Here is a 26,019-nt window from a genome sequence, read left to right as displayed (position 1 = left end):
GTTTGGCTTTTTTTTAAAAAAAATCAGACAATATTTGAATGTGTACTGTCACTTTACGCTTTAGTCCTTGTCTGACTGTGTGTGTTCCCTAACCTATGTAATAGTAACTAATGTAACAGAGGTGGAGTCATTTAACATCCTTCCACTGAGGACATTCAATGCCTCGTGTAGGAATTTAGCTGACATCATAAATATTGCCAGATAATATCACGTAAATGAACTATTTTAATGGCAACAGTAGTGTGTACAGGTAAAGACATCAGTAGGCTACATCTTCCACCACACTGTATAAAGAAAGAGCAAAAGCCCCTATATTAAAGAGCATGGAGGAAACCTCTGCTTTGCCTTTGTGTTTATTCCCACACCAGCTGATCTGAAGCAACACGAGAAATGCAATGCCTTGAGACCGAACACGAATGTGAGCAGAAAGACTTTATTTGTTTACAACATTATCATGGTTACATTCGTATATAAACTTTTAGATTTTTCTAGCGTTTGTTTTTACAGAATGACAGCGTTTTTGTTTTGTTTTTTAATCAGATTGCATACCTAGAAAATTAAAGGAATACATGCATCCGAACGTGAACAGCATTAAAAGGAGAAATTTTATATAACAAGTAGAAATTCACAACTGTGAGCTCTGCTGAGTCTTGCTGTGCTCATCAGTCAAGGAAGGAATTTTACAGAGGATAGGCCTTTAACAAAACTTAGCAGAGGACAGCAGTTCACTGGATAAACCCATGACGCGTAATTTAAATGCTTTCATTTGACCGATTGATTTTTCAGCATCAAATTTAAGCTTTTAGTTTTCTCTCGTTAACATGAAGCATCACAAACACAACAATTATGAAAAAAAATTGTTGGAACTTGAAATGGATATAGGAGAGAGGACCTCTTATAAGGTTAATGGAAAGTGCACTTAGTGGGTCCGCCTGGCGCCGACCCCTCCAAACAAACACCAACTGTTTCCTCGATTCTTTGAAGCACAAAGCCTCACAGGACTCCTGCAGCCTGTGGTGCGCTGGGCACCTGCTAACTCATGTTTTTTTACTCTGTCATAGCTCTTAAAGAGTGTTTGTGGACAGTCCCAGCTGCATAGGTTAATGATAATGTACTGCTGCTCCCTTTCCTTACACTTGCTCCCCAGAATGTGCACACGCACTATCTGCAAACTCAATGTCAGAGGCTGGAAATGCGTTACAAGGATATGTCGCCATCTCTTGGAAAAAGCGGAAACTGCTACTCAGACCTGGGTGGTGAAATGTTGGGATTCTTTTTAATGTTGAAAGAAAAAGAAAGAACAGTAAACACCACCATCACTTTCACTGGCCATGTAAAAATGACTGTACACTGGAACCCACAACACACCTCTTCATATGAGTCTGCAGGTGTTAATTCAGCTCAGATTATTTACACGTTAGCTCTGATGGCTGTCCGTCAGCTTTTACAGCATTATGAAAAGGTGAATGACTCATCTCCACACTGAGCAGGAAGCTCTGGACTCATGATGGTATGCATGGCTTTTTAAAAAAAAACATTTTTTTTTGTTTTACTGTCCTTGATCTCAAATACAAAACAAGAAAAAAAATAAACATATCAGAGTACTAGGTTAACATATAAAACATACTAATGTCAGCAGGTGAGGGAAATGTAGAAAAGGTAAAGAATAGGAAAAAAAAGGCATCTTAAGATTATGTTAGAGATGAGCAAGGGCAGGGTTGGTGATTGTGATGTAGGAGGAGGTTTGGTTTGATGACAGAAATAGAGAAAAAGACATAAGGAAAACAGAGAGAAAGAATCTGCACTGTAGACATCTTGACATCCTCTAGTCCTCTTCCTGGTCCTCACACCTCTGGGACAGAGTGATCCATGGCTGACCGCATCAGGCCAGAGGACATCCTGGAACACAAGCACACAACCTGTCAACAAAACGCTGCATGGCTTCCTGATCCCTTGAGCTGGGCACTCAGCTACTCTTTAGAGGGCATCACTGTTTCACTTGTGGCAATAAGCACTGTCTGCCTCAGTGCAACCACACTTCTGAGCATTTAATTCTCTACCCCACCATCACTAAACCAGGGTCTGTGTTCATGTGCACGGTGTGGCAAATGAGAGACCTGCGCCATGGCCCTGTTGTCTGTGGATCAGGAACAGCAAAAATGCCTCACAGATAAATGCCTTCAAGGGACTTGAAGATAAAATGTGAAAGATGACATTCTTGTGGAAATAATAACCATTATGTTTTTCTTTTCTCCAGTACCAAAAGCAGCACTGATAACATTGGAGCTCATCTGTATTCTGGTCTTCGATAATTAAGCCCTGTGGTCCATTTCATACCTAATTTCAGTACACATCCCTATTAATTACTCATTTAAACCTTTAGATTTGCTCAAGGGCTGACAAGTTACTGCAGTAGGAAAACAAAGATTTGCTGGCCAATCACAGAAACAATTTGAAATCATCTAACCGTGGTAAGCCGTATGTTAAGATAATGTTGGCTAGTCAGGCGAGAGGTGACTCAATGTGACTCTATGGCTTATTCCACACAGATCGAGCCAAACACACTGGGTTTGACTTGAGATCAGATGTTAATAACTGATGAATGGACAGAAAAAGTCTCTGCTGCAGTCCTACCTCTTAACCATGTGCTCGTAGACAAACTTGGGCATGATGGTGATGGTCATGGTGGTCGGAGAGGTGGTCAGGATGTCTTTGATCTGAGAATCCTGGAAATTTCCACACAGGCAGAGGGACATGTAAAGGCTTTGTGTAATCAGTGCAAAACAAACACTCGCTTCACAGTTTCACTCTGTTGTTTAGACGTATTCCAGGAAACAAGAAAACAAACAAACAAACACTTAAGAAGAGAGGAGACAAAGACTAAAACTGAACCGCCATGTGTAAGTGGACACTTTAATATGACCCATGTACTCAAAATCATCAAAATCAAAATAATTTCTATTTTCACCAACATTGCTTTAGCATTCAGTATGCACAGCTTTTCAGTCTTAAGACCAGGATATGTTTACATGTGGTATGGTCTGAAATACAGCACAACTGCTCTACGAAGGCCGAGGGAAGCAACACAAACACAGGAGTAGCTGAGGAATTGGGGTTTGTTGTTTGAAGACTTGGCCAAACAACTACCAGGTATACAAGTACGACAGGAAACTTTGCCTTTACGCTTTGTCATTTTCAGACCTTTAAAAACAACCTACAAGTTGAATGCAATAGATGAATCGTTACATACAGGGGTTTACATATTTGTTCCACCAGAGTCAAGGGATGCAGGGACAGCACATGCTGCTACTCTGCTGAGCTAAGCTACTCATTAAATGAACTAAGGCTCAAGCCCAGTCACCACATAAGGCATTGTGTTCATCATAAATGGTCTTGTAATTGGCAGCTGGCTGCTAGTGGACATTCAGAAGTGTAGGTCACTGTCTTAATTTGTTTGCCACACTGTCACATATTTTGCTTTGGGGTTTTTTTACATTGAAAAATCATTTCTTGTGTGAAGATCAGATGTAATAAGATCTGGTCAGTAAAATCTAGTTACTTTCCAGGATAGCTAAAACTGTCTGTACAGATTCCTCCGATATTGGTTTCCCTTCATTGGCTCCCTGTTAAATCCAAAATTGAATTCAAAATCCTGCCCCTCACATACAAGGTCTTAAATAACGCATTATGCATTTCTTCTTCAGTCACCTTTCTCACCCACTATGTGTTAATAGACCTCTCTGCATTGATTCATACTTATAAATCTCTGGCTCTCTTCCACAGCATGTCTGTCATCCTGTCTTCCTTCTCTCTCCCCAACTGGTTGCAACAGATGGCCCCGCCCCTCCCTGAGCCTGGTTCTGCTGGAGGTTTCTTCCTGTTAAAAGGGAGTTTTTCTTTCCCACTGTCGCCAAAGTGCTTGCTCATAGGGGGTCATATGATTGTTGGGTTTTTCTCTGTATGTATTATTGTAGGGTCTACCTTGCAATATAAAGCACCTTGAGGCGACTTTTGTTGTGATTTGGCGCTATATAAATCAAATTGAATTACTCATGAAAGATGAACACTGCATTGTGACATCTTCCACAAATTAGTGATGCTTCAATCTGAGTGTTTTTGTCATCATCATCTTGTTTTAACACTGGAGTGAGGGGCAGATAAAACTGAGGAACCGCACAACGTGATGCTGCATGCTCAAGGACTAGCAGCTTATCAATCACATGATAAAGCATGACCTGATCTATGATCTTTATTTATTAAATGACCAGACTTTAAACTACAAACTAAACTCATTAGCTCATCACTGAAGTGTTTACTGCAGTCACATAGACATATCAGGGGAGCTGAAGGCTATTCTCCCAAAGACTTTTCAGACCTGGATGCTACATCTGTCTTTTATATACTGTATGGAATTTGCCAGCTTTTATTCACATTTTTCTATAGCTTGATTGTTTTTTTATTTATTTTTTAAAACATCCACAAAACCAACTTGCCGTGATCTCATTGGATACTGGAATCATGAATCATGGTTCTATGAAAGGTCAAGTGGTGCAGAAAGCCAGAAATTTTCAAAAGCAAAGTGAATGCTTCCATAACCATGAGCACTGCAGAGGTGCATCAAATCGATGTGCAAACAAACCTGAGATAAGAACATGTTGCAAACCTGCATCACAGGGTAGACAGAAACTACGCACCCACTGGAAGCAAACTACTCAACACTTATTAAACACCTCAGAGCTGGGGAGCACTGCACTTACTTAAAACTGCTGGCCATCCCTGTGTTTTATTACGTTCTCCTATTATGGGAGCAGCCATCTCAGTGCAATCTTTAAAATCAGTCACCAAACATCTGATGAGCATTGCAAACATTCTGAAGTCACTGTCATTTTCAGTCCATGGTATTCTCTATACTGAACTTCATCTATCATAATACAGATTCCACAATACACACAATATGACAAAATATGCTACCAAACTATTAGATGAAAAGCCTGATATTTGCAGGAGTGAGAGTCTGACCTTGAGTCCGATGACATTCTGTCCGTTGATTTCACAGATGTAATGTTCAGTCAGCACGCCATTGCGGGCAGCAGAGCCATCTTTGACCAATGAGGTGATTTTCCCATTCTTGTAGATGAAGCCCACGTGACCAGAGCTATCTTTGTGCATGGTGACGGTGCGCTGAAATGGCCTAGAGACACACACAGGAAACATCAATAATCCATATGCAGAAAGTCTTAAAGCTTTTGCTATAAAGCAGCATACAACATGCCTTGCATCACAGAACTGTGACTCAGAAAAAAGCATTTCATAACAGTCAAAAAAACAGAAACTAAGAGGAGAGATGACATGTGTGAAACAGTCAGAAGAGGGAGCCAAAAATCTCAGCTCCACAGATGCTATGATACTGCAACAAAACCCCAGCAGTTTAAATATTTTACAATTTTACATTGGAAATCTGCTCACACATCGATATCACCGAGGATATCCTGTTACAGATTCAAAATCCAAAGTGTAGCACTTCTGTATAAAAGGCAAGGTAATAATACATCGGCCGAGTAGTCAGAGATCCTTTGATCCTTTTTGTGTCTGTTCTGTTTTGATGTGTCTGAGTTTTAATGTGCACTGTAATATTTATAATTTGCAAGCCCGCAGAGAAATTAACACGTTCGCGATAATTTGTTCTTAAACAAATGGTGCTACCACTCAGCCTCCTATAGGAACACCGTAGGATACACTTATGGTATCAATTTCAAAATGCTACGTCGCCTCATTCTCAAGTTATCACATTCACAAACATAGGTGTCCAACTGTTTTACCACAGTCGAAAATGAATTTTTGGTGACTCTAATTTCTGAAACAAAACTGAGACTGAAACCAAATAAAAAGTCATCTTATGATGTCAAAGTCATCTTTGACATCAACACTGAAACTTAATGAGCACCCTTGAAAGTCAAAGTTGGACGAACAGAAAAACTATGACAAGAAAAACATTTCATGAAAAGCTTATTATTCAAACAGTTACTGGTGACCTTGTGAGAACCAACAGCACACTGTAGATGCTAGCTTAAAATGGACAGAGTCTGCTCAACTCCAGCTCCATATTATTATTATTTCAAATTCACAGTTAAATGTAATGCTTGAGTTCAGGATTTCTGCTCTTGGCAAATTGGTAGCAGAGAACTCCGCGGGTCTATGAGACCAGAAGTCTTTTTCAACTACAGCTATTGCCATCTGGTGGCCTACAGAAAGAATGCAGGTGTAAGGCACTGGCTTCATGGCTTCACGACCGACATGCACATATATATAGAAAAGCACTCCACTTAAGCTAAACACAACCATGGACAGAACATGTAAAGTGAATAAGACCAGCTGTATGACATCTGTTATGTTCGAAGCATCAAGTCCTGATATAAGGTTTGACAAGCCCTGCTGCACACTACAAGTCTCCTCACCTGTCCCTGACCACCAGCTCAATGCGGGTCTCAGACGCAGCCTTCAGAGCCTTGTGGGCCTTGTCCGCACTCCATCCAGCAGAGTTCTGCCCGTTGATCTGCAAGACCTGGTCCCCAAAGCGCAGCCCAGCCAGGGCAGCGGGGGAGTTAGCCTGCACCAGCTGGACAAACACTCCCTGAAAGAAACAGATAAAACATTCAAAGTGTGAATAACGGAGGAAGAGACAGAAAACAGATGCAGGTAGTGGAAAGAATACAAAGGAAGGTGACAAGGACACAGAAATGGGCCATAAAAAGGTAAACAGGATGTTTATGTTCTAACTATCCAATGAAAATGTTTTGTTTGATGGATCTGCGATATAAAAATACATTTGATAATCTCTATTCTTAGGTCTCTTCTCTGGATTCTATGTTAACCTGAATGCAAAGATGACTATACTCCTTGGTGCAGAAAGAAATCAAGAGTGCTTCATTTCAGGTCCACATTGATCCCCAACACACGTATTTCAGCTTACTTCACATAGGGCTCATTGTATCAGAACACAAAGTACATGATAACTTAACTACATTAGGAGCCTGTTAGCACTTTCAAGCTACCCGAGCTGACACTCCATCTGTGGTTTGTTGCTGACTTTTTTTTTTAGGTTTAGATATTCTAATAATTCACTCACGGCATCCCATCATGCCCATAAAAATGGTTCTGTCTTAAAAATGAAACAAGCACAAAAGCAGGTGGTTTCAATAGAGGCTTTATGAGCTTTATCAAAACACATAAATGCTGTGCCCAGTAGTAAGTTACTCATATGATTTCAGGTAGCACAGCCACACTTACAAAGTAAATGTGTAACTAGACCTTAAAAAGAAATACGAACCTATAATTTTTAAAAGAACTGTAACACCAGACTAAAAGAAATCAGCACAATAACAGTATTACCCACCAGACACAAGGCACCAGTTTATTCTGTATCATAGAGCTGATGTCAACACAAGACTCATATGACAGCTTCATAAGCACGCTCAGATGACCGACACTATCATCTCTGTGTTACTCACTGACGTGTTCAGTTATTTTTTATTTTTCTGATGCAAAGTATCACACAACCCTGCTGCAAGGTAAGAGCAATTCAAACATTTCCCTCTGCCATGCTGCAGAATTCTATAATTACCTCTTCTTATCAATTCATATTACTTGGGCAGAGAACAGGACCTTGTTCCTTTGAACCTATAATAATTATTTTCCATTCAATCATACAGTGTCAACACTGACCTTCAACCTGACCTAAAAAAAATCTTGATAAGCCTCACAATGTTCTCTCAGAGAAGCCTCCCCAGCTTCCAGGTTAAATCATTTCAACTGGGGTCTGTATTACAAAGCAAGCCCAACAAACCAAGGATATCTTTTCCCCATTTGACTTCACTTACCCTAAAAAAAGGGCACTTCAGCCAGGGTTTTCCAATCTGGCTATAAACATGTTCACATGAAAAAATAAATGCAGAAAAGGGTAGAAAAACAACAACAACAACAACAAAAATAGCCCACTGCAGAGTAGTCACATGGTAAAAGAGTAATTATTCATTTAAATATTTTATGTAGATATTACTTGAAATTAAAAGTTAGCTAAAGTTATTATTTCAACCCATTTTCACTAGTAATGTTGCTAAGTTTATTTATACTTATAAGCTGTCACCCTTCATTATTTTGGCCTTCGTGCTTTTGGGTTGTTCCTAAGCTGAGCCTACTGACAGCTTTGCAGGCTGTCTTCTACATGCAGCATCATCTACATGAACTGCACGCAAGTTTGTGTAGGTTCTGTACCTCTCTGTTTAGCCAAATAACACCTTAAAGGACACAAACATACTACTATAAGATAAGCTTACACCTTATGTTTTATGGCTCCATGCAGATTTCTTTGGGTTGCTTAGAAATGGTTCTTTTCACAGTAAAGGTTGGAGACCCCTGATTTAGAGTGACTGCTGCCTACTCAGCACACACACACTGCAGTATTTCTTTGTGAAGACATTCATTAGCATTAATCTATTGCTAAGCCTCTTACTTCCCAAGTTTAACAATCATCAAGAGCCAAACCCAAATCCTAGAGAGAATTCTACAAATTCCCCTTCATGTCTGGATGGAATGCTGCAACTCATAGTCTGGCCTTTTGGCACAGCCACATTTTTAACACACAAACAAGCATTCACTAAGCATTTCCTTACAGCTTTCCTCTATTCAAAACACTATTTATGAGTGCCTGCATGTGGCACACTTAGGGGACATCTGCTATAAAAAATATTCAGAGTTACACTGTCCCTGAATAAGCTCTGCTCTAGTTTAAGTAGATCAAACAGCTGACAAACCACTAGTGATCTATTCGCTGGAAGAAAAGATGTTTCAGACAGAGTTTGACCCACATCACAACTGTGATCCTGTGCTTAAGAACGCAAGACATTAGTGTGGATTTCCTCAGTCACTGGTATGGTGTCAAAGGGCTGTTAATGACAGTCAGCCTGTGCTGAATAATTCATGAACGAGTTGGCTTTTGGCTGTTGACTCACATTGTCGATGGCCCTGAGCCGGAGTCCAACCTTCTTGTCCTGGTCTTTGCAGAGGATGATCTCCCGCAGTCCTGGGCGGATTTCTGCCCTCCTGATGCCGATGTCTGCTCCGGTCACTGGCCGCACCATCCCTCCGACACCTGAGCCAGGGGGCAGTGCCACTTGCTGGTAAGGGCAAACAGCGAGGAAGGTGAAAAGGATAAAAGACGTGGGTTAAAAAAAAAAAAGAAGTAGCAGTGGTGATTTAAAACAGATTTAAGAGCAAGGCTACATTAATATTCAACTCAACATAAAAAGGAATGCTGCATCACATAGAGTGGGAGGATTCGGTTTCATCTCCTCCTCCACCAGAGAATGACACGCTTTAGGCTTTTCTTTCGAAAACTTCTGTCGTTAATATGCTTTGAAATGAATTTTTAAAAAGCAGGAAAATAACAGTGGAGGTGCAGAGAAGCAGCAAATGGCAAAGAACTCAGATGGTTAAATGCCAGGTGACAAAACTGAGCGGAGTGTGTCGTCGCCCCCCCGCTCCTCCACACACACACACACACACAGTGTTGGAGGGGAGTGAAGAGCTCACACCCTCCCACACAGTGCTCCGGGCCTGCAGTGAGTCATTCAGTAATGTGGAGCTCCAGGAACACAGTACTGTTGCACTCTCACTACTCCTACATCCAATAAAAGCAGGTTTTGAGTCTTTAAACATTGCTGGTTTGATGTGAGATTAATTATGAAGTTTTAAATTAAATGTGACCTGAATTTAGTGTAAATAAAATGCCAAAATGGCTATTTTTTTTTTTTAACCACAACTGTTAATAAATAAAAAAGGAACACATGCCATATATCCACACATAATGTGGTAGCATGAAGATCAAAACACACACACACAGTTATAATACTTACATTGTCAGCAACAGGCACCAGGGCCAAGTTCTTCTGCACTTCATCGCTGTTGAGGGCCAGCCCCATGTAGTCTCCCAGTTCCTCCAGATTTGGGTACAGGCCTGGGAGAAGAGGCGGGACAGAGAAGGAGGTGAGTGGGTCAAAAACAAGGTCAAGAAGGAACTGAAATAAAGGGAGCAGTTGGAGGCAGACAGAGCAGGTAGAAGGAGGTTGATGTGGTGAGTAGGAAGGAAAAAACGAGCTTTCTACATAATATGCTACCACTTAGCCACAGTATATAGCGAAATATCATCTTGATCCACTGGTATGTCTGTGACCACACCTCTAAGACCACCAACACAAATCTGGTAATGTTGTGTGATAAAACTCAAAATGAAGATGTCAGTGGTTCTGAAACATCCTAGCATTGGGACCTCATTTGATCCTCATTTAGAAATTAATGTTCAATCAGTGGTCTGAAGTCTGTTTGGTATGATATGGATCTCACTTCTGAGAAACACACAAACAAGAACACTGAGGGAAGATTGCTGCAATACAATCAATAAAAAGTTTTAGTGTCACACTCAAGATCATTCGTGCTTTCCTCTCAGTTAGATTATTGTAGTGGCCTTTTAACAGGTATCGATTAGAAATCAATTAGTGAATTCTACATTGCCCAAAACGTGGCAGCAAGATCTAGGAGGACCAGGAAGAGTGCACATAATACCTCAATTTTGCTCTATCTTAGTGCTTTTAAAGCCCTTCAATGCCTGGACCCAGACTACACTATACTGGAATTGCTGTCCCTGTACCCATCAGTGTACAGCCTGCTAATTTCTCCCACTTCATGCTTCTCAGTTGCAGAATGATGTGCCTGGCATACTCCAGCTCGCTTCATCTGTATCTTTTTTAAAATCCCCTTTTAACGACTTAGGAGCAGACCTGCTTATAAATCATTTACACTTTTTTAGTTTATTTTATTGTTGACTGTTGAGTCCCACTATAATTTATTCTGGACATTGCACTTGACTCTTGCTGAGAAACTGGTAACTTATCCTTGAAGTTGAAATTTTTGCTTTTTGATCATTTTTATTTTCTTTGATTTTCTTGTTTGTTTTCTTGTTTTGGTTTTTGCCAAAATGATTATAATGTGCACTGTGTTTTGTAGCACTGGTTTTGATGAAATCCCATACAAATACATTTTAATATTTTTCAAATTAATGCAAAAAAAGTAAAGAAGGTAAAGAAGTGCTACCCCTAAACATAACAATGAAGACAGGTTTTAATCTCCCTCCCGCAGTCACAGGTTTACAAACGATTTAAGTTTGTTTAGCCGACCACCTTCTTTCCAACACTTTATATTTTATTCATGCCATCCATCACTACAAGGGCACAGCCTGCGCTATTAAGCTTTCCGCTGAAGAAATTTGATAATGAGCGGCCTGTGTTGCTGTGCAGTACAACCATTCAGACATCAGCACTGAGCTTCGTGTTATGACATCAAGCCCTCTATAACCTGCTATGGAAAGGTTTGCTTGCTGCTTGTATGTGTCCATTGTGTGTTCTTGTTTTGCCTATTTAAATATCCCAAAGATATAAAAATATAAACATGTAATTTCATGCAAAGTGATGATACATGCCTGCCTGAATTTCTTTATTTTGGAAAAAGCAAAAGGAAGAATGTGTATGGTAGTATTCAGAGGAGGGAAATAGGTATCAGCCAAGTTGCTAAACACCTATGAAAGTAAGAATGAAAGCCATTTAATTACAAGTTAATCCCCATGTATGATGTTCTTATGTACTTTGAAAGCACATGCAACCAAACCCAGAATGGATTGCCAGCAAATTAAGTCATATGTCTACCTGTTCTGTAGCTAAAATTATTAGTAGATTAAACAGGAAAATAATGAACAACTGGTAGCTGGTGGTGTAATTCTTGAAGTAATTTACTCACTGCTGACATGTTACCCGCAGTTACCAGAAAAGCTACAGCTTCAATTAGGAAGTGATTAAAGAGATTTAAACTGTACTGCCTGTGTGGGGGCAAGTGGCTTTTTTCTTTTAAATAATGGTCTGTGACCAGTTGTGTTTGACCCTATAATTTATCAGGAAGGTCTGACAGGAACTCATTGCTTTTTTGCCTTTTCTGTCAAAGGTTGTTGCTATTGGATTCTGACTTCCTGTTTTATAATCACAGAAACTTTTTTGAAAACCAGTGAGGTCGGTTTTCTGAGGACAAAAGTGGAAATGAAACAAACTAAGCAGTAGATAGGTGGTATATGTTGAGCGCACCAGAGAGTATGACAGGACAGCAGGAGGGAGTAGTTTAATGATTCTGATCTATTAATACATCACTGAGACATAATCTTAATATCATATTCTTATGTTAACATGATTTGAATATGCCACTTTAATAAAATATACACTCCACCTACACACTCAGAAATCCCCCAAGGCACACTAATAAATGACAGGTCTGATCATGGTATGGAAGAGAAGCATAGAGACAGAGAAGCACCCACAACTCGTTGGTCAAGCCTTAAGCAAACAACAAAATATGCTAATTCAAAGTGCAATCCTACAATAGGTCCTAATTAAAATCACTGAATGTGCTCTGTTATATCAGAAAATGAGAATACTTTGTCATAACAGTTGGCCTGTCCTCTCTGCTTTCCTGGTCTATCTTCCTATGCTCTCTTATTTTATCTCTTTGGTTCACCTCTCCCACACATGCCTGCTCCACATGCTCCCACACGGGCAAGTATTAGGAATGATTTCTCCTTTTTTATTCAATGATGTTTCGTTGTCCTCTCAAATTAGCAAAGCAAAGAAAAGACTACTGGGGTGGAGTATCAACAGTAACAACCTGTGAGCTCTGTAAACAAGGACCTGAATTCAAATTTCCACACTCCCAAGGATGATTAGGATTAGGGCTGGGCTATATCATACCGTTCACGATAATACCGGTGTAATTTTGGGCAACGATAGGAAAATGAAATATCGCGATAGAATATGGGTAAAACGCGCATGCGCAGTGCCTATGTTTACATACGCACATGGTGGCGACGGAGAATGAGAAGAGCAAAAGTGGATCGTTAAATGAAACGGATGAACCAGAACTGGTTTGTAAAAATGCTGCAACTTCAGTGGTGTGGAACTGGTTTGGCTTTCATCCGTCAGATACACAACAAAGCACTATTTTTGGTAGAGCATGCTAGCGGGCCGTCGTTATTACCGTGTTATTTGGAAAATACAGCACACTTAAAATCAATCCTTTGATTTTTCTGAAAATCGACAGTGCCCCTTATAATCCCGTGTGCCTTATGTACGAATTCTGGTTGTGTTTACTGATCTCGAAACGATTTTATGTGGTACACGGCGCTCGAAAATCTGTCAAATGTTTTAGTACGACTTTGCTAAGCTACGAAGCCGCACCGCTTGATGGATTGTCGGAGCATTACGGCTATCGTAGGCAGGCGCCTCGCGGAGTGATACATACTGTGATTCAACATAATATTACCGTATTATGTGTGTATAACCTCTTTTTAAGTTCTGTGGATATTATACATGGTTATGCTGAGGATATGTCGGCCAATTTCCACTGGAAATGCCTTTTGGTTAAACTGTCAGCAAGGAATTTGCATTTGCACTGTTACATTTTTATATAGCTTTAATGCACATAAAAAACAGCTGCTTGTTTAAGTGAAAATACATTGATGGGGTTTTCTGCACTAATAAAGTTGTGAAGTTGTAAAGCATTTTGTCTCGTGTCAATTATATTGTCAGTTATATCGTTATCACACATTTTCAAATGTATATCGTGATAAATATTTTTGGTCATATCGCCCTGCTCTAATTAGGATGAGGATGAAGGATGTCCTGTTTTACTAGAACTAGAAATCTCCTGTCTTAGAGAGAAGCTGAAAAACTATTCTATGCATTTATAACATCTAGGATTGACTACTGTAATAGGGATAGGGACTAGAAAGAGAGAGCATACTGTTAAATTCAGAATCGAATTTAAAATCTGTCTCCTCACATATAAGCGCTTGAAAAATATTCAGTCTGTTACTTGGTTATTTGAAAAGTAGAATGGGAGGCAGAGCCTTCAGCTTTCAGACTCCTCTTTTGTGGAATCAGCTTCCAATCTGGATTTGGGAGACAGACACCTTCCCTACCTTTAAGATTAGGCTTAAAACTTTCCTTTTTGCTAAAGCACATAGTTAGGGTTGGATTAGGTGACCCTGAATACTCCTTTAGTTATGCTGCAATAGGCCTAGGCTGTTTAGGGCTTCCCATGATGCACTGAGCACTTTTTCTTCACTCACCTCTTTTTATTCTCATTTAATATTAGTTATTACTAATATTAATTACTATTAATATAAATATGCTTGCTCAAAAGAGGTCATCTGATTGTTGGGGGTTTCTGTCTATTATTGTATGGTCTTTTCCTTAGAATATAAAAAACCTTCAGGGGATTGTTGTTGTGATTCCGCGGTATAGTAATAAAACTACATTAAACTGAACTGTTTCTGTTCAGTTTGTTCAATCGAAATGACAAGACACCCTGATATTGTTATTGAACAAAATGAGTATATCCAACTAGGCTTATGTCGATCATACTGCCCCCTTTTCACCTCCTCCTCTTCCTCCCTCCTTTTCAACTCCGCCTCCTCCTCTCCCTTTTCCCTTCATGCCCTGTCCCAGCACAACTGCCAGAGCCAGTCTCCATGGTGACTCATAGACAGCTATGCTGAGGTAAAAACAAAAGACGGAAAAGCCCACAGGACTTTGCATCCAAGCAGAGAAAGAAGAAATTGAATGAGTGGGAGAATGGGATAAAGGGGAGTGAAAATAAGTGGTTTTCTCTAATCTCCAAAGGCCCTTTTGCCCACTTTTAATCTTTTGTGGGGTCGTCATTTCTCTCGCCTTGCTTCCACCTAAATCCAACCCACTGCACAGTTCAGGCTTACATCCAGACAAAAACACAGAGAAACAAAAACAAATGCACAACAAAACAGAAACAAGTCACAAAAAGACAAACAATAGAATGTGTGAGGCCCCTTTACTCTAGTTATTTTCCTAAATAACTCCTAACACCAATCCCAGTCCTTTATCTTCCCCTTGTACAACTGCAAGGTTCTTAACTAAAAGCTCCGAAACACAGGCCCCCCACACAGAGACACAAACACCAAGCAACAGAAACAAGAGAAAGAGAAACCAAAAGACAAAGAAAAAAAAGGTGGTGGTGAAGGTTTTTAGGTGACAAAACAAAAACACTTTCTAAAGATTTTTAACAGTGTAAGTGACACTCACTTGATCCTGGCATCCCAGCAGTGGCAGCCTGGGGCTGGTAGGTTCCCTCGGTGATGGCTGGCATGGGTGTGGTAGTCTGGGCGAACTGGGCCTGGGCCTAAAAAGCAATCAAACACACAGTGATTTTTAAATACTGAATTAGAGATAACTGGGCTCAAACCAATACGTAAGTCTTTTACTGCTGGTAAGGAGACTGACTGAAGGATTTCTTCGCCTACAACAAATATCAAATGGCTTTGGAGTGCAAAAATTTCCATTACTGTAAGTAGTTAATTTCCTGATTTCTTACAATGTTCAAACTTAATGTGGTATTACTGGGCTATACAGCTCAGCTTGACTTCTGCTATTCCTGCTAACTTTAAAAAGTTAAAAAGAATTATTAACTTTTAGGCTTATACCATTTTCTACAACCTTAACAGAAATTTTGACCAGGGGTTCTTAAACTTTTACACTGCCCTGAACATCTTCTGTGGCAGGCAGGTTTGATGCTGATATCACAAAGTTATTTAGCACTCAGTGATTGCGATGCCATGTGAGTGCTATATGTTTATTATTATATGTTTTCTGTTCTCTCTGATTCAAGTGCCGAGTTATATTAAAGTCAGAGGCACAAAGGATAGGTTAAAGGTTGGTGAATATCCAAACCTCCTGAGGAGGGACAAGTTTTACAAACCATTTTATTAAATTACCTCCAAAAAGGTCCCATTCACTGCTTTAGAAGCTATGGTGACTAAAGCGAGTTTCCAAAGAGGCTCTACAACATCAGTAAGACTTCTCATTTTGAAAATGAAAACCACATTGGGAGCCTATTTGTATATTTTATGTCACCTGTTACTTACAAAGCCAGCACCACATTTAATATAGATTCACTTCAAAACCCTTACCTTGATGACCTTGTCGACCTTAAGGTCCTCGAGTGATGGGTACAGGGACATGCTGTGGAGATAACACAAACGGCTGTGAGTGGAAATAACAAGATAACAACCCAACCAGATAAGCATCACCAGCTCCTGACGAAAACACTGTCTTCATGTTATCCATTACAACTCAATGTAATTTGGATGCTAGTGTTTGAAACAAAGAGTAATAACACAGATTAAGAGTGAATGATGCACACAGTCAAACACTCAGAAAGCCAGAGTAAGAAACTCTGCTCTTGTGCACTTCACCACTGAGTAAAACTGTATTTCTGGCAACTTTCTGGGGCAACATGGCATGTGTGTGCATGGGCAATAGGAGGAAAATCCATGCTTTCTAAAATAATGAACTAAAACAACACTACAGATAGTTAGAAGCACATAAAATAGTAAATAATTGCATAATAACCAGTAAGGCTGGGCCATATCATACCGTTCACGGTAATACCAGTATAATGTTGGGCAACGATAAGAAAATGAAATATCGCAATAGAATATGGGTAAAACGCGCATGCGCAGTGCCTTTGTTTTCATACGCACATGGCGGAAAAAGCATGGCGGCGACGGAGAATGAGATGGGCGAAAGCGGATCGTTGAATGAAACAGATGAACCAGAATTGGTTTGTAAAAATGCTGCAACTTCAGTGGTGTGGAACTGGTTTAGCTTTCGTCCGTCAGATACACAACAAAGCACTATTTTTGGTAGAGCATGCTAGCGGGCCGTCGTTATTACTGTGTTTTTTTTAGAAAATACAGCACACTTAAAATCAATCCTTTGATTTTTCTGAAAATCGACAGTGCCCCTTATAATCCCGTGTGCCTTATGTATGAATTCTGGTTGTGTTTACTGACCTCGAAACGATTTTATGTGGTACACGGCGCTCGAAAATCTGTCAAATGTTTCAGTACGACTTTGCTAAGCTACAAAGCTGCACCGCTTGATGGATTGTCGGAGCATTACGGCTATCGTAGGCAGGAGCCTCGCGGAGTGATACATACTGTGATTCAACATAATATTACCGTACTGTGTGTGTATAGCCTCTTTTTAAGCTTTGTGGATATTATACATGGTTATGCTGAGGATATGTCGGCCAGTTTCCACTGGAAATGCCTTTTGGTTAAACTGTCAGCAAGGAATTTGCATTTCCAATGTTAAATTTTTATATAGCTTTAATGCACATAAAAAACAGCTGCTTGTTTAAGTGAAAATACATTGATGGGGGTTTTGCACTAATAAAGTTGTGGAGTTTTAAAGTATTTTGTCTAGTGTCAATTATATCGTCAGTTATATCGTTATCAAATAGCAAATTTTCAAATGTATATCATGATAAATATTTTTGGTCATATCGCCCTGCTCTAATAACCAGCTGCTTTTCCATTGACTCCCTCATCTTGTGGTTGGTCTCCAGCTCGGCACACTCAGTGAGCTTTTTACATGTTTTAAAGACTTCTTTTAGCAACTAGTTCAACTGTCGCTGTATATCGAGATGAAATAAATCAAATCAAATACATTTTCTTCACCCTCAGAAAATAACTGTTTAGCAACCTCACACTCTGTATTATCATATTGCCAAACCGTAAGCACATTAACACAGATTAAGAAATAGCATTTGGCCAGGCGGTGAATAAATCTAAGATAAGGTGGAACATGGAACAATTTTCCATAGTTTAACATTAGCAGCAAAGCTCCAGAAATGAAGAACCTGGCAACTAATGGCCAGGTGAACACACAGGCACTGTCAATATATGTAAAGGACCATAGAAAAAACAAGGTCACTTATTCCAATGTGTGTCACCTAGGGACACAGTTATCTTCTTCAGTCTTGTTTTAACACTGGATGAATGAAGGTGTGCACATGTGTGTGCTGACTTTGAACTCACATTACCGTAAATGACGTATTCTGGACAAAGTACAGATGACACAAGGTATTTTGGTAGAATGTGTACAGTGCACAAAAGTAGGACAATATATAAGAAAGTCTTTTAATCATCTCCTCTAAACTGTGGTAATGATGAAGGTCTCTGCTAAGGTTCAACAACATTGCACTGAATAACACTCAGGTCTGTAAATATAAATGAGTTGTGCAGAGCACAGGCTGCTTGCCACACAACATAATATTGAGTCAACACAGGTGGAGGAAAAAAAAACTTATGGAGAAACACATAAGCAGAGAGTATTAGCTCTCAGCATCCTACAATGGCAAAAACCATTATAATGCAACCTGGACTCCTTTGTGGTTTTAGTCTAAACAAAATTCAGGCCAGAAGACATTATCATGAACACAAACAAACAGCTGGGTGCAACAGGAAGAGGAAATGAGAGGTAGTAGACAGTCAACAGTCCAGCAGAACAGGCTAAGACATGCAGTGGCATGGTTACGCATTACAAGGAAGCATGTCTGCATCTGGTGTCTGTTACTGTAGAACCTGCTCGCTCATTTGCTTTGTTATACAATAATGCTCATATTTTCCTGTACTCTGGTGCCTGGTAATCTGACACAACAGGAAGTTCATGGATGCTTCTACAGGACAACACCTTATGTAAAAAAAATTTTTTTAAAAAGTTGGTTGTCCAAAGTTTATGTAAAATAAACCATAACATCCTCTGGTAACATGCTCAGGTAGCATGTTGACTCAGGTCCTGGCTTCAAACCAGCAGGTTTCTTTGGGTTCCCATGCTGATTCATCTCACCAGGACATTGTCACAAAACAGATTCTCAAGAGTTTCCTGCTACTTTAATTTATTTTATCTATTTGCTCAACGTTTTATCCTTATTATTTTGTAAATTGTTATGTTTGTTGTTGTTATTGCTTGTGTACAGTGTCCTTGAGTGTTTTGAAAGGCGCTTTCTTAAATAAAATGTATTATTATTATTATTATTATCATTATTGAAGTAAGTGGTGATCTTCACCGTATATTAACCAGACTCCATTTTTGACCCATTCTTTTCAGTTTACTATCATAGCCAGGGGAGGACAGACATTTGTTTAGAACTCTTAAAGATGTCCAAGAAGCAAGCTCCTTTAAGCGATTACTTTGGCGTTCCTCCACCTCCAAAGAAATGTCAGAAGGAGTCCAAACCGCAAAAGAAGCGCGTATTCTCGGAAAAGTGGTTGCAGGAGGTGAGCTGGCTTCAAACAAATGATGAACGCACAGAGATGTGGGGCAGAATATGCGGCATATTCCCATCATGTCTGTCCTCCTCCAGAAAATCTTATGTACGCAAACACGCGTTGCAACTTCTTATCTGGTGCGCGTCTTTTATTTTGACAGCGCATGCACACGTGCGGACCACTTATGTGCACCCCTGATCATAGCAACCTAAAAGCAAAAGATACTTGTATAAGTTAAAACCTGAACATCTGTCCCAATGTTTCTTGCAAAACTGGTTTTATAAATAATAGCTAACTGTAATTGCTATTTTTCCTGAAAACAGTTTTATAACTTCTTCTTAATAATATTAACATCATAATCTACTTTTCTTGTTAGGCACCATTTTTCTCAAAGAGATTTTATCCAAAACCAATCATTCATTCTGTAATAAAAACAAGCTGCTAACGAGATTTCTTAATTGGAATTTGTGACAGACTCACTGCTGGAACTGTATGTTCACTAATTCTATTTATGGTCACTGCTCAGCAGCCCATTCTGACCCTGGAAAACCCCACCTTTGTTGGTCTTGCATTCTTTAAATAACCCAGAGAACTCTGCAACAATTCCACTGTACTTGACCAAATACCAGCACAAAAAAAGAAAAACAAAACAAAACAAAAAACAAAAAAACAAAAAAAACCACACTTACCCACACATTACCACGTGGGAATATATAATAGTGAAAAGCGGAGCTTCATAAACTTTATCTGCCCACTTCAGCAGCTGATTTGCTGCCACATACACCAAAAACATTGATCTAAAAAATGACTATAAATGTCAACACCACAGCAATAGCAAAGCCTGGTTTCCATACAAAATCCATATCCTCATATTTACCTTAGTTTCACTTCATATTTTATGCTTGGTCCACAAAACCCCTCCCACACTGGTCCAGCCCCAGTTGCATGAGGGCAAACGTAATCATGGATCTATATTGCAAACTTCATAATCTATCTCTTTTTAATCGATAGTTTATCATTAGTAGCTGGAAAAGGTGAGCAGTAAAAAAGAAGTGTGGAAGGTGGAAGTAAATGAGTTTTACTGAATATGTCCACTGTATCTGAACACTAAGGAAAAGCACAGATATCCTTTTCTGAAAATAAAACTTCTTTGCCCCACATTGTGTTGAGGTGTACACTACACAACAATTAAGCTTTTCAGCTTGTGATGTGTTGTTGTTGTTTAGTTTCCAAATAACAATCTGCAGACTTCATACATGAAAGGTAACAAGCAGCAAAGAACCGGGAAAAGCAGAGAGCATTACAAATGGAAAATGTTGCAATGGATGAACTTTTTAAACCTCGTCATTTTCCAGCTACACCCATCACAGACAAACATGCAGACTCACACACAGAGGGCACTCATGGCATATACCCAACTACTTTGTAAAAAGTACTTTTTTAATTGTTACTGTATTTCATGAGAGGCTTTCAAAGACTTTCATGGATGTACAACATGATGATCTTTTTCTTTTTAGTTTGGTAGCTATTTATGTATCACGGATATTATCAAATATGTACCATTACATAATGGAAACAGTCTTGTTTATGACATCAACACTAAGATTGCATTTACTGACAGCAATAAAAGGTGTTTATCTCTTGTGACATAAATCTTGCACTTAGGGCTGTTCGATATAACGATATATATCGGATGACGATATAAAAACGTCTATCGTTTCATTTTACGCTATCGTTTGTTTCGTGGTGTCGCAAAATAAACAGTTTACGGCAATATTTTTTCATCGTTTTGACGGTCACTGTAGTGGCTATATTAATTTCTTAAAGTTCTCTCTTTCTCTTATATTTAATATAACCACACTACTGACGGACAAGCGCCTGTTTTTATGCGTTGTGGTTAGCAACAACGACAGTAACAGCATCGTGTGTCCGCTTGCTTATGTTCCACATAAACCTTTCACAATAAAGCTCAAGATCCTGTTGAGACTTTTCAAAATAAACTGAATCACGTGAAAGAGCAGATTATTACGGATGAGAAGTAAAAAAGAGCCGCCAGGTGTTAAAAAAATAAACCTTAGACTAAAACGTTAGAACAGTCTTTTCCCCGCAGCACGCCGTGTAATAAATACTCACAAAGAAAACGGTGGCCGTTACAACTTATGTCTAAAAATGTATAGTTTCATGCATCGGTTAAAACACTCGACTCCAGCTACATGACGCGCAGCTGGAAACACTTCCTGCAAGACGAGCTGCCCGAGATTCACAGAATTTACAGAAAATGTTACATTTTTGTGATTTATATCGTTATCGTCGACGATAGAATTCTTATATCGGGATATGAGATTTTGGTCATATCGCACAGCCCTACTTGCACTGGACACCTTTTCAAAGGTAGTTGTACTTTTACAATTCCAGTCTTGTATCTCCCCCAGCAGCAAGCTGATGAGGTCGCTGTTATGACCAGCTATTAGATAATTTATCTTGTAGTGAGACGTACTTCAACTGTACTGCTGTCGACAGCAGCTGGTGACAGTAACCCTTGTTATACTCTGGAAACCCGCTGCAAGCTAGACAACCACGGTGATCAGAACCTCCAGCAGCTGGAGAACTGGTTCAGGTGCCGCCACACTGAGTTCACAGAAGCTGCTAAGCAGAACGGTGACCACTATCACAACCTGCAATTCAAGATCTTGGAGTCTGCGTCCATGGACAGGATGAAGAACTGACTGGAGAGGCAGCTGACTATTGATTATTTACTGCTACAAATGATAAATATATTACAGTTTATAATTGTATTCATAAAAGCAGTGGTGTGCGTCAATGCCCCTCCTGGCAGTAAAAATACATTCTAATTCAGTTGAAAGACTGTAATGTGTTCAAGAGCTCAAAGACTTCAATAGAATTTTGGGTTTTTTTCCTAATGAAGATTTCTTGGTTTCCATAACATGAATAATTTTTTTTTACTAAATACCCACTGCTCTCAACTACCAAAACACTATCTGGCTCTATAAATTATTTTTATTTTATTAATGTGCAATGGCAGTTAATGGTTCATTGAGGTTAAAAGGCCAACATTCACTACCTGGGGCTGCAGATCGCTGCACCCTTATCTCTCTCACTTGCTCTTTATGAATGTGAGCTGTAAATGAGCAAAAAGGAAAGTAAATATATGACAGCTGTGCTAAGCAGTGTTGTTCTGCAAACCTTTGACGCTAAATGAAAATGAATTAATAAAAAAATAAATAAAAAAGAGCGACTCTATGTAGGCTTTGTCAGAATAAACTGGAAAATAACCAAGCATTTGAAGAGACGTGTAACCATATTCTGCACCAGGATGTAGACATTAGCATGGAAAAACCCAAGGCTATTGGTGCTAGCAGTGCTAATGTTAAACAAACTCTGGACTTTCTACTTCTCTACAAGCTCAGTTGTCACACCGTGACAGCTAACTGCGTGTCATGATCACAAGACATCTGGACACATATTTATCAAAACAAAACAGGAAATTGGTGAGGAGGATAAAGGACAACTAGGACCAAACTAGGACCAAAACTGAAGCTGAATGACAGAGTTCAGCAAGAAAGACAACAAAATGGAAAAACTAAATGGAGTCAAGTTAAAAAATAATGACTTGCTCTCCATCTTGCAAATGAACCCATCACAAACAACTTCCCAAAGAAAGCTTAACCACATACTGAGGTAAATATAGCCAATCAAAAAAAACCTGTTGTTAGCAACTCGTAATACAGCACATGACTTATGGTGTAATGTCCATATGTCATATGATTCTTCTGAAATAAGGGTTACATTTTCAGTACCTGAAACTACTTTGCAGTACCTAAAATACTTAAATGTATTTTGAGTATTTTTAAATACCAAACATTACATGGTAAATGCTTTGTAACTCGCTGTATGATGCATTACCAAATTATTGTACTAATATGTGCAATATATCACTATCCTGTGGCAAGACATGCAGTCAGACACTGAGCTTAACGCCAGTGAATAAAACTTGAACTCAACCCGTAAAGTAAGCAAATCACTTGACCACAATAACATCTCACTCTCTCAGCTACTCCAGCCAATACTCTATTCTCTTCCTCCCAGTCCTCACATACAAGTGCATCATTGTGCCAGTGGATACAGAGGCACATTTTTGTACCTTCTACTGTTTACTTTTCAGCTCTGTTTGTTTGCTCTCCTTATATCCCTCCTTCATATCTGCAGGTTTTAGGTATAAGGGAGTAACCGTGGGGGGAGAAAAGGAGAGTCTGACCAACTTTTGCCATGACACAATCCCATCCTTGACTCACTTCTGCATCTGCAGCTTAAAAGAAGTGGGCAGCTGATATTTTCATCCTGATCCTTTACTCCATCAAAAGCACCAAGCACTGGAAATTTCATCAGCTAAATGCGCTAAAGTAAAAGCATTTATACTGCAGGTTGTCTGTGGCTGGTTATAATCTAAGAGTGTTAGATTATAACCCTTGTGAGGAGCATTTCCCCAGCCTGTATTGTGAAAGTTTCACAATTCACAAAACTTCTTTCTTTTTTTGACTCTGCTTTTTTGGGATCTTAAGATAATTTCGAAATAAAGAAACCCTGTGGGAAAAAAAGCCAAAGGGGAAATAGCTCAGACATTCATCTGAAACCTACAGGGCTGTGACTAGGCAACCATTTCAAAGAAAACTTACACAACACAAAAAGTCCATATCACATGACTTTAAAGCAAATCTTCATCTGCATACACTAGAATAAGACATGGCCAGGAACAAAGCTTATTATAGTTCACAAAAAACACAACTACAAACAGGTAATAAAAAAAAGTTTAATTTGAAGTAATTTGTTTTTTATTATTAACTTGTGGGCATGTAAAACTATGTTTTTTGAAACTGGTCATAACTGAAAGTCAAAGGTCGTATGTATTGTACACAGACTGCATATAAAAAACAGCTGTAACTTTGAAGTCTGAAAAGTGAAGCCAAATCAGGAGTGCCTGAGACCTGAAATGTCTCTAATCGTCTGCAGGGGGAGATTCCTCACAATAAAAACAGACATCTAGTCGATGGTCGATCTAGTCCATGGAAAATAACCGTACTGCTGACCTAATCCATGACCTAAATAAACACTTTCCTATTTCCTGAATCCATGTTCTATATTGCTAGTTTTGAATAAAATACAATGTTTATTTTGGAAATTATGGTCCCCAAAAGAATCAAGAAGTTGGATAAAGCAGCGTATTCTTTACAGAATGACTAAGCATGACAGTAGGTGGCTTTACAGTAGCAGCAGCCATCTTTTATATTATTTTACATTTATATTATTGTTATACCTAATATATTTGTTATGACTTGCACTTGACAAATATGCTCCCTCAACCCTTCACTTATTATGAATAAAAACTAAACTAATACAATAGTAGCAAAAGTACTTTTTTTTCCTTTTCTTTTTTTAAAGAGCACAAAACTAAAGAGCAGACCCACTGTGGAAACTAAGACAAATATTTAAAAAGAAAAGAAATTAAAACAAAAATAGACTAAATAGTCTATTTTTGTCTAAACAACAATAACTCTGTCCTGGGAGTGTGAAGCAGGATCGAATAGAAGAGTGCAAGCAAAGTCCAAGTTCCCCAAAAACTAAAATACTGAATTAAAGCACTTTTCATCACTTCTATTCAGCCTGATAATATGGAGCCAGCGAAGCAAAAAGCTTGGATGGATAGTGGAAAGAAAAGAGAAGGCCAACTTCAGTAAGCCTGAACGAATTGGTTCGATCTAAGAATGTGGTCTTCCTGGCAGCTTATTCCGGTCTACTGACATGGCTGGGAAAACGAAAGAGGGAGGGAGAAGGACTGAAAAGGTTAAAAAAAAAAAGCCCACACCCTTGCTAATGTGCCCTATTTATCTGTACCACGTTACATTACAGGACTTAAGATAGCTAGCATACCGTTATGCTTTAAGCTGTTGTTTTAACGCTATAACAACACAGGAACTGCATTTTTCAGACGATTGGTCAGTAATATCAGGTTCGCCATTGCCATAATACTCTAATAACGGCTAAGCGTCTTTATGACTTTAATGAGGTCGTTCAGTTGCGTCTAAATCATATGACAATCATTAAGTTTTACGACACTAAAGTGTTGCGAATAACCGTTAGCTTACCTTACCGCACAGCAATTAAATATTAATGAGGTGCTTTAAGACGACGGGTACATTTTGGACAGTCATAACGCTGCTAAAAAAATAGCTTAAATGAGAACACACTTGGAGGTGTGAATATCAAGAGAAAAGCAGCGGAGGAGCCGAGAAGCAGACCCCCTTTGTTCCGACATAAACAGCAGGAACGCAGAGAGCTAGCCGTAACGACGTTAGCTTGTAAGGTACACGAAGTCAGGATGTAACAGTTAATACTAGGAAGGCTTTGCTACAACAATTTGGTAAATGCCGTCTTACCTTTTAAATTTTTGGTTTAAAAGTCAGCTTAAACGCTCCTGAATTTCAGATAGCAGCGAACGCCTTTATCTTTCTTGCCTCTGCTTCGCTGTGGCTCTCCGCCGATCAAACCTGAAGGGGACTTCTGGAAAGTGATGTCACTCCTGGCTTCCTGGTCGTGCCAACCACGTCAATCAGTATTGACGTTGTAAGCCACGCCCAGTATCGGTCACATGAATATTAACTCACCAGGACCATAATTATACGAAAACATTGTGATCATCGGTAATTAATGATAAGACACAACAGTTCATTTTTGTTCTCTTTGGGCAGCATGAGTCTAAGACTTTT

The 26,019-nt window shown here is 39.3% G+C and overlaps 1 protein-coding gene across 1 annotated transcript; it reads right to left on the bottom strand.

Moving 5' to 3' along the window:
• Positions 1-419: 419 nt before the first annotated feature.
• Positions 420-25,837, bottom strand: sdcbp2 (syndecan binding protein (syntenin) 2). Its single transcript, XM_063464399.1, has 9 exons — positions 25,690-25,837; positions 16,091-16,142; positions 15,207-15,303; positions 9,912-10,012; positions 9,009-9,173; positions 6,456-6,631; positions 5,020-5,191; positions 2,635-2,726; positions 420-1,899 (listed from the first exon to the last, which is right to left on the bottom strand). The coding sequence occupies exons 2-9, from the start codon at positions 16,139-16,141 to the stop codon at positions 1,845-1,847; spliced, it is 909 nt and encodes a 302-aa protein (XP_063320469.1). The 5' UTR covers position 16,142; positions 25,690-25,837; the 3' UTR covers positions 420-1,844.
• Between the last annotated feature and the right edge of the window lie 182 nt (positions 25,838-26,019).

This window comes from Pelmatolapia mariae, linkage group LG20 (assembly GCF_036321145.2).
Source record: "Pelmatolapia mariae isolate MD_Pm_ZW linkage group LG20, Pm_UMD_F_2, whole genome shotgun sequence".
NCBI classification, from domain to species: Eukaryota; Metazoa; Chordata; class Actinopteri; order Cichliformes; family Cichlidae; genus Pelmatolapia; species Pelmatolapia mariae.
The sequence above is the reverse complement of the archived record's forward strand: the minus strand, read 5'-3'. Positions and strand labels throughout refer to the sequence as shown.

Bases quoted from the DNA above. Each gene is read 5' to 3' on its own strand.
- sdcbp2 (XM_063464399.1), bottom strand. From the start codon at position 16,141: ATGTCCCTGTACCCATCACTCGAGGACCTTAAGGTCGACAAGGTCATC. The intron at 10,013-15,206 runs GTGAGTGTCACT...CTCTTCTCCCAG, and splicing joins TGCTGGGATGCCAGGATCAA to GCCTGTACCCAAATCTGGAG. The intron at 6,632-9,008 runs GTGAGTCAACAG...TGTTTCTTTCAG, and splicing joins GGCTCAGGGCCATCGACAAT to GGAGTGTTTGTCCAGCTGGT.